The sequence below is a fragment of the Apaloderma vittatum genome, unplaced genomic scaffold (assembly GCF_000703405.1).
Source record: "Apaloderma vittatum isolate BGI_N311 unplaced genomic scaffold, ASM70340v1 scaffold11413, whole genome shotgun sequence".
NCBI classification, from domain to species: domain Eukaryota; kingdom Metazoa; phylum Chordata; class Aves; order Trogoniformes; family Trogonidae; genus Apaloderma; species Apaloderma vittatum.
This window is the reverse complement of record NW_009709816.1, coordinates 1,696-16,462: the sequence shown is the minus strand read 5'-3', so window position 1 is coordinate 16,462 and position 14,767 is coordinate 1,696. Positions and strand designations below refer to the sequence as shown.

Sequence of the window (14,767 nt, the reverse complement as noted above, 5' to 3'; positions counted from 1 at the left end):
GAAGGAACTATGAGAGCTTACCCTTGTCCTAGGAGATAGGATGCCAGATCACAAGGTTAGATTCCTTCTCCTCCCTCCACTATCCTTTTACTAAACTTTTGAATTGCAAAGGCTGCTGAGAACCTTAAAGCTACTGGCAAGTTGTAACACCATAACACCGTGGGAAGGACAAGCAACTGTGCTGCATTTACTGAGCATTTAGCCTTGTGCTTTGTGCAGGCAAGGTTTTGGGCAAAGATTCATTACTGCCCTACCTCTAGCTCAGCTGTGTGCTGGTTTGAATGATCAGGTAGAAAGGACTTCAGCTGAACCTGAATTGTGAACATAACTTTATGAGGTTACATTTGAGGCACAACTCTGTCCAGGAGTGAAAGACCACAGTATAAAAGACACACATCTCCTTTTGGTCAGTTCTTGATCACTTACCTCCAGCCATATCTGGGAATACTGTAAAAACAAGAGAAACACAAGCTCAGTTTCATACAGAGCAAAACAGCATTGATGTGAACCAGTATTAAAAACACTGCCTGATATGAGCCCCTGACCAGAAAGTTCTGCTCCATCCAGACCCCACACTGGGTCCGTCTGTGCTAGCTCACGCTGCAGTGTTTACCCAGGGGACCAGTGGATGAGGGGTTTTCCCTTAAAGATCTTTTGCTCTTATGGTTTAACAGGCATGAAGGGAGCCTCTCAACGTGTCTTATGCTGACGCTTTTACTTCTAGAATAGCACAAGGTGATACTCACCTCATTTTTAATAACCCTAAGGTCCTCATCGATGTTCACAATTCGAAATTTCACTGGAGATATAAAGAAAAGGATAGTAAAGCATTCTGGCTGCAGCATATCCTTGCACAAATCTGCTTCTCCTTTTCTGTGTTCCAGTATTCATGCCTACCTCAGAGGTATTCAAGTCTTACCCTGAGGAACTCCCCCTAGCATCTCCCATCCCAGATGACTTTGTGAGGTTTACATGCAGCTGTAGGCTGTAAAAACTTACTGCCTTTGTCTGCAAAGATTACAATGGTGTGTTAAACAGTGGGGTTGTCCTGTCTGCAGACATCTTGTGAAGATTGGGGAGTAATTCTCTGTGTTTCTACAGCTTGGAACTGTAGGCTTTACTCTAGGCTTTACTCAAATATTAACAATAATCTTCAATAAACAACAAGAAATTCTCCAGTGTCCTGAGGAGTCCTGGCTTTCATACTCATACTGTTCCTGGAAACATTTGATAATAGGAAACATTTGATAATAAAAATCTGCTTTCTTCCATCTCCAACAAGCTTAGCTTGCTGCACCTGGTGAAATTTTTCCCTCAGATGTGGCTGTTACCTTGAGCCTTCCCTCCCTATTTCCATATGCCACCCTGTAGCCTTACCTGTTTCTCCGGGTTTGTATAAGCTCTTGTCTGTCTCTACCAGAATTACATTCTTCTGGGGCTGAACCAGAACCTTCTTGCGACCCTCAAAGAGCACATTGTCCCCACTGTGGATCAGGACATGGAGAAAAACCACCGGCTCTGGCTGTCAGGTTAAAAAAAAACAAACTGCCTGAGACTATAAGTAGCTGGAATGAGAAACAAAGGCACCCGACCTACCACAATCTCCAGTTTCCCTCTTTCCTTCCCTTCCTTTGTTTTAGCTCTCTCCTTTCCCTAGTCATAATCCTCTCCATGCTTGCCAGCTTACTCATTCTCTTTTCTCTGCCTTTTTCCTTGTTATGTTTGCCTCTTTCTACACTTCTTTCTCCCCTTTACTATCTTTCCCACCCTGCATTTCCAACACTAACATTGCTCAGACACAGGAGAAGCCAAAGCGCTCTCATTTGTAAGAGTAGAGGCAGCCAAGAAGGGTGTCTTACGTGTGATGTGGAATCATCTCTTTTCCTGGGAATCAACTCTGGCACCTAGGTTGATTGACAAAAGGAAATGAAAAAGAATCTTGTCAGAGACTTTGCATCATATCCCAGATGTGAGACATCATCTCACTGCTGAAGAATCCCTAACTTCAGAGTCCTAATTCCACTGTATAATTCTGTCTCTAACCCACATGTCATTTTAAGGAGAAGAAACGGTTACTGCCTGTCTCTTGTTCATGAACGTAAGAGTGTCAGCCAACTGACATGTCATTCTGCCATATCACATAAGTGTAAGATTTTTATGAAACCAAGAAAGCCTGTAGGAAAGTCAGAACTGGAGCTGACCAAGACAGTAACAGGAGACGAGATACTGATCAGGAAAAAAAACCAGGACATCTCTGAATTAGAAAGATTGAGCTCACCAGGAGAAAGGTTCTTTTTGCTAACAGCAGACTTCCTTGACTTTGCAGAGCCAGGACTTATTCCCTCCTAAGGGCTGGCACCAAACACTTAGTTAATCATTGTCTTGTTGATGCAAGAACCAGATGTGACTACAGCCCCTCTTTGTGTTCTGATGAACCTGCAGGACAGTCAGGGCATAGGCACAGAGACTTTGTACAGTGCTGAGAAAAACGGTCAGTTTGTAGAGCCTCAGTACTAGACACATTTCCATGGCTCTCCAGAAACGTAACTGAAGGTCTCAGCCTCAGCATGTCTAGTTAAGCTAACTAGAGCAGCAAAGTTGCAATCACAGGAACTAAAGCCACCCAAGAGATATCCAGACTGCCTGGGTGCAATTCAGTTCATTTTGGGTTCAGCGCCATCACAGCTAAATCAAAGCAAGCTCATGTCTATGCTGGCTGCAACTACATCTTGCAATACAGATGGAGCTTTAGAGCGGAATGGTCCTCTTGGAGCTGAAGGGGCAGGCTCCTGAGGAAATGACAATGAAAAGAATACACTCGCTTGTACTGTGATGTACAAGCATTTTTAGGGACTAAACACTGAGTAAATTTGAAGTCAATGTTTTCCAGCAGGCTTTAAGTAGGATGAAATGGGCTGATGCAGATCAAAAGAACAGATTTTTATCTACATAGGAAAGATTCCCTACTCTGTTAGGCTACAAGACACTGCTGTATTTTGCCTGGCACTGGTAGGGAAATGCAGTTAACTTGCAATCCTTGACAGAGAAAAGGGCAGTGTACCCAAAGAAGTGATGGGTTCCTGTCTGAAGCAAAGAAGAGAGCATCCAGTGCCAAATCAACAGCCACAGCTACACTCACCTGGAAGGTAATGCACTGAAAAGTGCCTGGCTTCTCCACATCCTTTTCTACTAACGTGTGATTCTGAGATGTCATCTGCAAGGTGACAGCCAGGTGGACAGCCTCAGTCAGGGAGCTAAGGTGAATGTAGAGCTTCTCCTCTTGTGCATGGTGAACGACAGCAGGGAACACGATCATATAGTGACTAGAAGAGAGCAGGAGGTGATCAAAAACAATTCAGAGGCTGAGGTGGACAGGCCAAAATCCATCTCTTATGCTTTCACAAAGAGGTAAACCCAAAGCCAGACATGTCTGGAGACCTGCAATTAATGAACTATAGTGCAGCTCCCTTTCTGTATCAGAAAGAAGCAACATGCCCAGCGTGGAACTAGAGACCTCCTAATATCTGTCACCAGCTTGCCACCAGCCAGGACACAACTGCCCCACATACGATCCTCCAACTGTGAGTACACAGACCAAATCTCTGTGAGGAATGAAACCAAAGACTCAGTGGCTGAGGCCGAAAGCTTCAGTCCTCACATCAGATTTCATCCCCACCAGCACAGGATGAACAGAGGCAAAACGTGTGGCTTCTGTAGCTTTGCTGTGTGTGCACTGCTGTGCCTGCACAAGCAAACACCTGGGGCTTCACCTGCAGTGGTGCTTGAGACCCAGAGCTTGAAAAGGACAGTAGGAACTGCTTCTGCTCAGCCTCCCTGAGATCAAGGCCCCCACTCTTCAGTTCTGCAATTCTAAAAAGCGCAGCACCTCAGCACCACCCTTCAGTGACAGTCCCTTCCACCAAGCTCCCCCCAAATCAAAAGGAGATAATCTCACGGTTCCAGGCTTGCTGCAGCTGTGACTGGGAATAGGGCCAGGGCTAAGAGGAGAACTGGTGCTCCCATGGCTTGGGCTGGGACAGACAGCTGACAAGATCCACGCAGGAGGAGCTGACAAGATCCACCTATACTGAGGGGCTGGAGCAATCCTAAATATCCCCCTCGGGTGTTCCTAAGTCCAAAGACTGTGGGGGAGTTGATCTATGGAGATAGTATCTCTTCCAGACTAATGACATTAGCTGATATTTAACTTGCCTCCACCAACAGCAGAGTAAAGGCCACATAGCACAGTTCTCCACCCACATCTACATTCAGATGGCATTACAGGCTACATGATGCCAGAACACTGGTGGGGTAGATGTGGGCTGAGTGACCTCTAACCCAGGCTGCAGTGGTCTTGGGAGGATAACTCGTCTCAGCTGTGGCTAGTCTGGAACCTGTCTGTAGCATCTGATAAGAGCCAAAGCTGCACACCAGCTACTGTCCTCGGCTTGTAAAAAGCATCCTCAGGATTCTGTCTCTGTATCATTAATGATCTTCCCTTCATTCAGTATTTAATCAGAGCTTGGAGTAAAATCCTTTCAACTCACCTCCATTCCCTGCATCACAGCCTCCCTCCACCCATCCACTCCAGCTGCACCCATCACTTCTTTGGGTACACTGCCCTTTTCTGTGTCAAGGATTGCAAGTTAACTACATTTCCCTACCAGCTCATCCGTTGTAGCTGATCCTCCAGCTACAGAACCTTTTCCAGGGTTGCTCCTGCCACTCGCTGCTAACTTCCCTTGTAGCTCCACCGTAAGGCCTTTCCAAATAATGCAAGGCATTTAAAGTCCTTACATATTTTAGCAAATCTCCACTTTACATCCTTCTAGGCCAGATGTTGGTTCTTCTGCCAGCTTCCTCCAGCCATAAGGTAGTTCTATACTGACATGACCACCTATTTCCTAGAGACTCTTCTCAGGCACCGCAACCTTGTATTTCCTTTCCCTGAGTGGCAGCAGTGAAGTGAACAGGATTTGAATGTATTTGCCCTCTAGTTACAACCTCATTTGAAGGTGAATGTCCTCATCTTCCCCTGGCCCCAGCTGTGTTTTTGCAGAGCATAACCAAATATAGAGTGACTTTGCGATCCACCCACTCTGCTCCCAACTGAAGCAATCCCTTGGATTTACTTTGGCACAGTTTTCACATGTGGGTTTAGTATCTTTTAGAGCACAAGTCCAAATACATCAGCCTTTAACCTAGCACTATATGACATTGTGGATAATTTGCATGTTTAAAGCACTGTATGTCACTGATCTGAGAGCATATTTGATTCTTGAAAATCAACAAGGTTTTGAGTTTGAGACTAAAGTAGTGGGAGAAAAACAATCCAAGTTCTGCCTGTTTTCGGAAGCACTCACATTGGCTCTGCGTGTCTGATTCGTCATCAGGTTGGCTGCCTCTGAAGTTAAACGGGAACAAATCAACAACAAAAAAATAATAACATGCTAAAGCTCTTTCCTTCTTCCAGGGAGAAATGGGGACACTGAATCCCCGGTCAATTCTGTCTGGAGGCTGTCGGGCAGGAATGAAATTTCAGTAAGAATTAAATAATACATTAAAAAGAAGTTCTGCTGAAGAACCCTGAAGCAAAATCCACTGACACCAGGAAGAATTAATTTGTCCCCATATGTTCCCGATGAAATCCCATTAAAGACATCTGTATATAAATTGAGGCCCCGTACGGTAACTGAGCACTCCTGCTGCCATCAGTAGCGCTGCATAAGGCAGAGCAAGACATCCCCCAGAGAAATATCAGCAAAGCATACAAAGCCTTGAGACAAGTGTCTATGGTGTGCAGGCAATAAACATTGTCTCCACCCCTTCCACCCACCCGTGTCCCAGCCCCAGCCATGCGCAGTGTGTTTTCCATCTTCCTGGTTTTGTAGCCAAGAGAGACAGACACCCTGTCAAAGCAGAAGCTGCATAGTCCTTCAGCTCTGGATGAGAGGGAAAGGGAAGAAGTAAGACAGCAGAAGCAGGGGCAAAGTGAGAAGCTAAGCTTTCCATGAAGGAATTTAACCTGCAGTTGGCTATGTGGAGCATCACTTTCCTGTGGGGCAGCATTCTTCTCCTGTCTAGCATGACTGGAACATCTGCAATGCTGTAAGAACCTCAGCTGTTTCACATACGTGCTCTCGTCTGTGAGGAATCTTGGGAGTTGAAGGGGTTGGGGGTGGTGGTGACAGTGTGACAGAAACAGGATAGACGTCTTAAGACCACGATTGTTTTTTCTAGAAAGATGTAATTTCTCATATTCTCAAGGCCTCATTTGGTTCTCATCGTTCTCTCCCTGCCACAACTCCCCTACTACTTGGCTCTCCCTTTAGTGTAGATGACATATTTCTGCAAGGACTCAGGCAGAACAACTCTACCCTTTCTGCATGTGTCTAATTCCGACCTGCCAACGTCTCACATGTAATTTCCTTCAGAATATATTTCCTTTTGGGCTATGCTTTTCTCCCCAGAGTCATAGGTCACCATTTCAATCTTTAGCAAAAAAGCTGGGTGCCTTTACAAACCAGGCAAATGTGAGCCCAAGGTATCTAGTGGGGATGCTCTTTGTGACGCAGTGTGCTCATTCTGGCTTGGCCGTCTGTCTGCTCCCTCTGTGCCTTTTCCCAGACCTCTGGCAAACACAGTTCCCAGAATTGCTTCTCTTCACATACTTAATCAGGAATGCAGCTCCTGTTCCAGGAGGCACTGCTGTGATCTACTGGCTTGTGAGCTTGCTTTTGCTTTTTTAAGGTTTTTGCTTTTGCAGCCATGGCAAAAGTGCAATAAGAAACATGACTGTTCTTGGACAGTAGATATTACAGTGGGAAATATGTCACTGGATTGTAGTTGGGTTCCCTTCTGCTGTGTGTGGTGCAGCATGCAAAAGTTTAGTTATAAAAATCTTTTCCAGTGGGAGGTACAGTCTCTTCCTCTGGGCCATAAGTCATAGGCTGACACAGCTCCCACTTTACTGCTTTACTGTTACCTGTTTCCTTCAGCAGGAAGCTTTGGTTTATGGAAATACTGCTTGACTCAATAGGCTGTCAGCTGTCCCACCTGTATACTAAAGGTTTTGGCAGATTCATGAGAAAGTAATCCAGCCCCAGAGATGCTATCTTGTACTTTTGTAGCTCAGAAGGCAAGGCAAGAATTGTCAAAGGGGTGTAAGAAAATGTTGCAGAGCAAAGAGTCATTAGGAGAAAGGGGGATATGGGAGGTTTAAGCAGTGAGTCTTTAGTGCTCACCCCATCTTTTGGCCCAGTGACTAGGGGGAGGTGCCATGAGTCAGTTTAAACAGGAAAATCGAAATGTTGGCATCTGTTATCAGATGCCCTAATACTGGCAGCAGACAAGCTGCTCAAGGCAGCTTGACAGCACTCAAGTGTGAAAGCACTGCTGGCTCTGGGCCAGCAGGACTTTGACTGATTTTTTTTTCTTTTTTAATAGAAATTATGCTGTGGCAATACCATCTCAGCTCTACTATCCCTTCTCAGAGACAGTGTGCCTCCAGCTCAGCAGAAAGCAAGCATTCCCAATCCGTGTGACAGTAACCTTGCAAAGCAGAGCTGGGAATGAGACACTGATCACTCAGTCCATCTCCCAGCTCACCTCCTTTCATTGCACAAGCTTCCAGGTGAGGAAGATATATAAGATGTATGGTCTCTGGGGAGACCTTACAGCAGCCTTCCAGTACTTAAAGGGGGCCTACAGGAATGATGGGGAGGGACTCTTTGTGATGGAGTGTAGTGATAGGATGAGAGGTAACAGTTTCAGACTGAATGAGGGTAGATTTAGATTAGATATTAGGAAGAAATCTTTTCCTGGGAGAGTAATGAGATACTGGAACAGGCTGACCGGGGAAGCTGTGGATGCCTCCTCCCTGGCAGCGTTCAAGGCCAGGCTAGATGGGGCTTTGAGCAACCTGGTCTAGTGGGAGGTGTCCCTTCCAACCAAAACCATTTTATGATTCTGTGATGTTTTCAAAGGTTGTCAGTACAGTGAATAGTGCATGAGTTCTGGTCTTCCTGGGCAGGTAGGCAAAGAATTGGGCTTCCCATGAGGACATCTTAAAGAGGCACTGAATCTTTTGCTTCAGCCTGCATAGGCCTCCCAGTGTCCTTCCTGCTGTGTAGCCCCAGTGAAATTTTACTCTTCTAGAAAACATTCTGAAACATGCTGCGAGGTCTATCAGAACAAGAAGAACTAGAGCAGTATAAAAGCAATATCATAATTATTATTCCAAATGCCTGGGGATCCATGAAAGGGATTCACACTGAATGATGTTAACAACTATGCCTGCAGGTGCCTCCTCCTGTTGGAGACCTGGATGAAGTGGCTTTTATCATTCTCACAGTCCTGGAAGCAAACTCAGAGTTTCAGAAGAAACAGAAAGTCCTAATCAAGCATGCAGAAAAGAAGACTTTTATCCAGACAGACAAACCTGTGTACAAGCCTGGACAGATTGGTATGGCCAGAATGTGATATATTGTGAGAGAAAGAGCAGTCCTTAGGCCATAACATATAGGATAGCTTCTAGTTCTTGGAGAGGGGCCAGGCTTCATGTCCCTTCTAGGCTTAGAGGGATTTGGGGATAATTCTCCCCTATGCTGCCTGTGTTCTCCAGTAGTAGCCATACTCAGGAAGCATACCAGTGTGAGCAGGCTTGTGTGTTTTGGCTGATGATTGAGAAAATGTTCAGACATCACTGTGTTGTATTTGTGATTGCTCCAGTCAAAGCTGCAACAGTCTGTTAGTGCTCTAAATCCCTCTCTCTCCCACAGACCTCCTCAGATGAGGATTAAAGTCCTGCAGGTCCCATCACTGCCCTAGCACAACTCACATCACCACAGGGGACAGCTGTTGGCCTCTCAACCCTTTCCACTGGCATGACCTTCCCCGCAGGAAAGACTGAGAGTTCCGCCATAGGTCCAATGTCTGGAAAAATGATCTTTCTCACTAGCATAGCCAGTCTTCCCAGAAATTCCACACCACTTCTCTTGTTACTCTTTTCCAAGCAGGCTGCCAGCTCATAGAGGATTTTGAGCACAGGCACAGGAGTGGATGGCTCTGGGTGCTGCCCACACCTTCTCAGTGAAGCGCATGGACATCTCGTTCTTAGCCATTCATTCTTATTACTTTAACAGACTTGAATTAATTTCAGCCAGTCTTGTTTTTCTTTTGCTCTGTAGTCATGTTGCGAAGTGTAACCTTGGATCAGAACTTTATTGCCAGCAATGAAATGGTAAGTCAAGAGGGGAGGAACCTGTATTAAGGTTATTAAGAAACCTTTGTTATCTCTGAAAATGCTATGGGCTCACTCCATAATTTCTGGATCAGTGCTTGGCCCAGACAGATGATCCATCTGTGGGAAGCTGGTCTCAGTGTTGCTTTTGGTGCTTACAAACAGCATTGAGCACCACCTGCGGTGCGGGAACTCTTTATGATCTGGGTCGTGGGCAGTCCCTGGGAATTGCTTAGGGAAGACTCATGGATAGTGGGGGTATAAAAAATCCTAGGGAGGTAACTTTCCTGAAAGCATCCCATCAATAACTTTTATTTCCTCCCCACAGCACCGCCTTATCGAACTGAAGGTAAAGCGCCTATTTTATTGAAAGTGGTGATCTCATCTTGGGGAAGACACAGGTTTGGAGATGGTGGCGGGGAAATATGGATGCAGAAAGCCAGTTATCTCAGAATGAATGGAGACTACCCTCAATTTCTTGCCCTTCCTAACTTTAGTATCCACACAAATTTGGCAATGCAGTATCATAATACCAATCACACAGGGATCCCTGAAGTAAATGATGGGCGCCGCTGAAAACCAGTCCAGCAAACGTTTCTAGGGTGTTTACAGGACTTTTAGTCCCTCTAGCTGGAAACTAAAGATTTGTGAAAATCCTGAGGTTTTTATAAGGAGACTTTTACATTTAACAGAGAGAAAATAAAAGTGTGACTACTTAGTGTTGTGGCTATGCAACTAGAGAGGCTTCCTAAAGCAGCTTTCGTTATATTCTTGAAATCTTTCAGTTTACTTTAAATATTACAAGTAAAATACGGACTGCAGTCACCTAAGCTGAGGGAAGATACCTGAAAGTGGTGAGGATTGTGTAGTAACCCACGCAGAGAGATCACAGCTCCAACTAGAAATTGACAGTAGCAAATGCACTGCCCATGCCCATGCACACCATGTCTACCAAGCAATCAATACACTAACACATAGTTTCTGAGACACCTGTGCAATGCCTTTTGCCAGTTTAGCAAATGTAGTACTCTGACTCAGTTTCACCTTTTCACACAACAGTTCTCACTTGTTCTTCATGTTTATAAAAGACCCAGGAACTCATTGCTAAGTCCCTCCCAGATGGGCAGTGTGGCCATAGCCAGAGTTCTGCATCCTGCCCTCCCAGGAACCAGCAGTGCTGTAACGTTGCTCATCATAGACTGGTCGTGAAAGGCATTTGCGCATGCAACCCAAGTCTTTACATCCTCCTTTCTGTACTGGATATAGTATACGTGGACCCCATGTATGAAGTCCTGGACTCATTTCCCCAGACTTTGCTGGGAATTCAAGACATCGGATTCCCTGGTAATCACTCCCAACTAGCTCATGCCTTAGGCATAATTTGCTGTCAGGATTGACCCTCTCCACAGTGACCTGGGAGCTATGCCAGCTTAGATCACCACAGGGGTCTCTAAGAGGGACCACTTCTACCTCATAAGGAGCCAGGCAGGCAGTAAAATACAGTTTTGCAGCAGTCAGTGAGATGACGGTGCCACCAGAGAGGAATAATATCATAGATCAACTTTGTCAATGACAAAAAAGTCCTATCCTCTTCGAGCTCAGACTCATCTGAGCACTGTAGCTGTGTTGTAGACCTTGACTCATAAGACAAGAGGATTTGTTCTCAGACCATGCTGGGGTAGTTTGGACATCCTTCAAGAGTCTCCTTTTGCACTGGGAAATAACTACTCTCAACTACTCTCTATGCAGGACCCCAAAGGGAACCGGATTGCACAGTGGCTAAACGTTACACCCGTGGGAGGCATTGTGGATCTGTCCTTCCCTCTAGCTGCAGAAGCAATGACTGGAGAGTACACCATTAAAATGCCTGACCTCACACATACCTTCAGGGTAGAGGAGTATGGTAAGAGTCTCAGGAAGCTGACTGGCATCAGAGGAAGATGTGTTGTTTCCAGCCCCTCTCTCTCATAGAGTTGAGTGGACCATGCAGCTGGTAACAGCTGTGCTAGCACCTGAGATGTCAGCAATAAGTGTAGTCACTGGCTTTCACTTGGGCCCACTGGCTTTCTCCTCCCCTGTGTCATGAGGATGGGCTGAAGCACTGTCCCACAGCTGTGGTCTGGGGAGGTCTGAGCCTAGTAAGGCTGTATATTCCCACCATACTCTCTTAGCTGGGCTGCTGATACATTGCTACCAGGCCCTGTGCTGGTAGTCAGGGAATGAAAAGAGATGTTTCTTTTCTGTGAAAAAAACATTTGGGGAGGTTTGGAACAAATGAGCTCTCTCTATTTTCACTGATTTATATTTCTCTTTCTTTCACACAGTGCCACCAAAGTTCAGTGTATCCATCCAGATGCCTCAGGTGGTCACTATCTTGGATGAGAGCTTCCACCTCCAAGTCTGTGGCATGTGAGCTGACTTACTGTGGCAGAAGGTGCATTCTTACCAGTTTGGAAACTGCACAGCTATCAATAACTGAGCTCAAAAGGGTCTCTGTCAAACTAATCCCCACCCTGAAGTCTGGTCTCCTGGCATCCTTTGCTAAGAACATTCCTGGATTCTCACCTTTCTCCATGTTGTCTTGTTCTTTTTTCATGAGTTTGAAAGCGTGGCAGTGGATTCCCTCAGTGGGGCATGTGCCCTATAACACAGTACCCCTGCTGCATTGATTAGTGCCAGTGTGGAAGGAATAATGACTCCCTTGTGGCCAGCACAATGTCTCCTAACACTACCTGGTGGGACTAGTGTTGAAGAGAACTCACCCACCACTGCCTTCTGTCTCAGTCTAATTAAGCCATTTTAACTTCTTGGCCTCTGCTGAGCTCATGAACCATGAAGATATTGCAGGTTGCTGCGTTGTATAGCTGCAAACTACAGGCTAGAGCTGATATTATTGACTCTTGAGCCAGTGTTTCTGTAAATGAGTGTAAGTCCTCTCTGCTATGTTTTCCAGGTACACGTATGGGAAACCAGTCCAAGGTGGTGTGAAGGCTACGGTGTGCCGTAAACATATCCACTATAATTCAAAGTCTTCCAGAGCCAAGCGCAAGATTTGTACGGATTACACTGGTGAGGTGAGCACATGCGACATCTACTCCTCTTGCAAAAGAGAGGAACAGAAGCAAAGAAAGGGAAGAATACTAAAGGAAGGAGTGGGACAGGCATCAGCTAATAAAGCAGCATGCTCTTTGCTCAGGGATGAATGGCTGATATGCCTTTAACTCTCCAGTGTAGCAATCTCAGCCCTTCTCAGTGATTTCTCTGACTGCACTTAGATGCACTCAAAGGAAAGAGCATCTGTGAGCAAGCTAACTATTGTGAACATGCCTACAAAGCAAGTATTACAACAGGGCAATTAAAAATATGAACACTGTCTATATCTACTCACTTCCACTGGATGCTTTTTGGCGCTGCCTTTTAATCTGGTATAAACACATATGCGCTGTTTCCCAGCAGCAGCTCTTTTGGAGACACAGAAATTACCTCTTGCATCTAAGCAACTGTAGTTCAGCACAGTCTTTACTCATTCATCTCTAGGATGGAATGACTATATCTCTACTTGTTTATATATTTTTAAGTAACCCCGCTCACATCTTAAAGTTTTATCATGTTGTCAAGGAGAAATGACAATTCATGTTTGCTGCTGACACATGCATAGGTGTGTAAAGAGGAGACACGTGTGAAACAGCATCTACTTTTAGTGACTCCTCCACAGAAAAGAAGTGTGTTTCATGCCAGCATAGGAGGTGCTCCTTTAACTCAAGTGTCTTACATACTTTTAGACTTCTGGGCCTTGGGTTTGATCTGCTCTACCGAAGTGATTAGTGAGTTTGTGATTGGTTAACAGATACAATTTCACACCCCCAGACAAACAAGGACGGATGCTTTGCCACTGAGGTGAATATTAAGGTTTACCACCAGAAGCGTAGTGAAAAGTATGATTTCAACCTGGAAGCTGTGGCTTTTCTGAAAGAAAGTGGAACAGGTAACAAAAAATGATTCTACGTTTAATGGAAAATCTTTTACTTTATATTCCTACAAGATGCTTGCCTTTGGGTTTTCATCTGAAAGACTGCTTATGTAGCCTTATGTCTTCCCATCAAACCACTGGAGCTTTCTGCATTGGCTCCCACAGGATCAAGAGTTCAGAGGGTTGTGTCTGCCCTGAAAGCACAATGGCAGCATGGGTGTTCAGATATGCCATAACCACCCAGGTCTGACACATTGGACATGTGAGTTCTCCCAATTGCAGGCTGGGCTTTACGAGTATGCTTGTTCCCTGCCCAAGCTGTTGTGGCCATTTCGGCTCTGACAATCATCTTGCTCTGGAAGAGGTGGGCAAGAGTGGCTTTTTCTAGTCTTCTAGTCACGGCAGAAATGTGCACAGCGGTGAGCCAGGCCAGGTTCTTTTGTTCTTAAACCATGCTTCAGGAAAGACCATTGGAATGAGGAGATACTTAGAGCAACCAGTGATAGCCTGACTGTACGGTTAATAGCTCCTTGTCAAATTTATCTCCATATCCAAGATAGGAAGATAAGGCTACTTGTCCAGAGCTACTTTTAAATATCCTCTCCTGTAAGGTTTCCTCTCTTATAAAATTTTACGAACGCTTCCTTACAAAAAAATGTTTTGCAGCCGCTTGCTGAGAGCAATGACACATGTCCACTTACCAAACAACAGCAGTGATTTCAGTCAGGCACCACATGACAAGACAGCAAACTGTGAACTAACATGGTGACTGCAAGGGAAATCGTTGTCTTTTAGTGATTGCTGTGAGAACAGGGGGAGAATAGAAGTGGATGATTATGAGTAGGACCATCTTAAAGTCAGAAAGAGCATTTGAGAACTGTGTGGCAGAGACCTCCTGTCATTCTAGCAGGTCAGGAGGTAGGAAGCACTATTGTTGATTGTGTGGGTTAAATGACTCCTGAAGTTACATGGAGAAACTACAGTCTCCTATGGATGTTAGTCCATGCCCGTCCACCCTTGCTGCCTTTGCTCAAATACATGGTTCTCACCTGCATGCACCTCCTGTTTTTCCTAGGGGTGGAGTTCAACACCACTGAAAACTGCAAGGTCACTTTTGATATCACAACTCTCCAGTTCTGGGGGACAAGCTACTACTATCAGCAAGGAGCTCCCTACTATGGAAATGTAAGTAAACAAGGCAGAAACATGGAAAGCCCAGCAGCTGGGCCTAAGGGGATGGTGGGCACAGAAATGCTAAGGCATCCCCTTGCTCTGAGCTGCCCAAAGCTGCTAGCACAGTCCTCTCTCCCAGCGTTTCCTTTGAAATCTCTGCCAAGAGGTGCTCCAATGGTGTGACCACAGGATAGGCACACGGCTTTGCCAGATGAGAGGCTGCTTCGTAAATGGGGAGGGGTTGGAAGAGTTAGTGTTCACAGTAAGAGTCCCTTTGCAGGGAGGGGTACTGGGACTACTACTGGGAGGCAGATTTTCAGTCCTGAGACCTTTAATTCTCTGATTCTTCTCTGCATCGTTACAGCTGGAACTCAAAAGTGCCA

General features: G+C 45.5%; 1 protein-coding gene across 1 annotated transcript in view; it reads right to left on the bottom strand.

Annotated features, from left to right (window-relative positions):
* LOC104269457 (alpha-2-macroglobulin-like protein 1) overlaps window positions 1–4,023 on the bottom strand; it is a gene marked incomplete at its 3' end in the record, with an annotated part of 28,771 nt that extends 24,748 nt beyond the window's left edge. The window contains exons 1-6 of the mRNA XM_009867074.1: window positions 3,956–4,023; window positions 3,140–3,323; window positions 1,860–1,904; window positions 1,378–1,522; window positions 747–799; window positions 427–447 (exon numbers count right to left, since the gene is read on the bottom strand). Coding sequence (XP_009865376.1) covers window positions 427–447; window positions 747–799; window positions 1,378–1,522; window positions 1,860–1,904; window positions 3,140–3,323; window positions 3,956–4,023 — 516 coding nt within the window. The remainder of the gene's footprint in view (window positions 1–426; window positions 448–746; window positions 800–1,377; window positions 1,523–1,859; window positions 1,905–3,139; window positions 3,324–3,955) is intronic.
* Window positions 4,024–14,767: the final 10,744 nt, after the last annotated feature.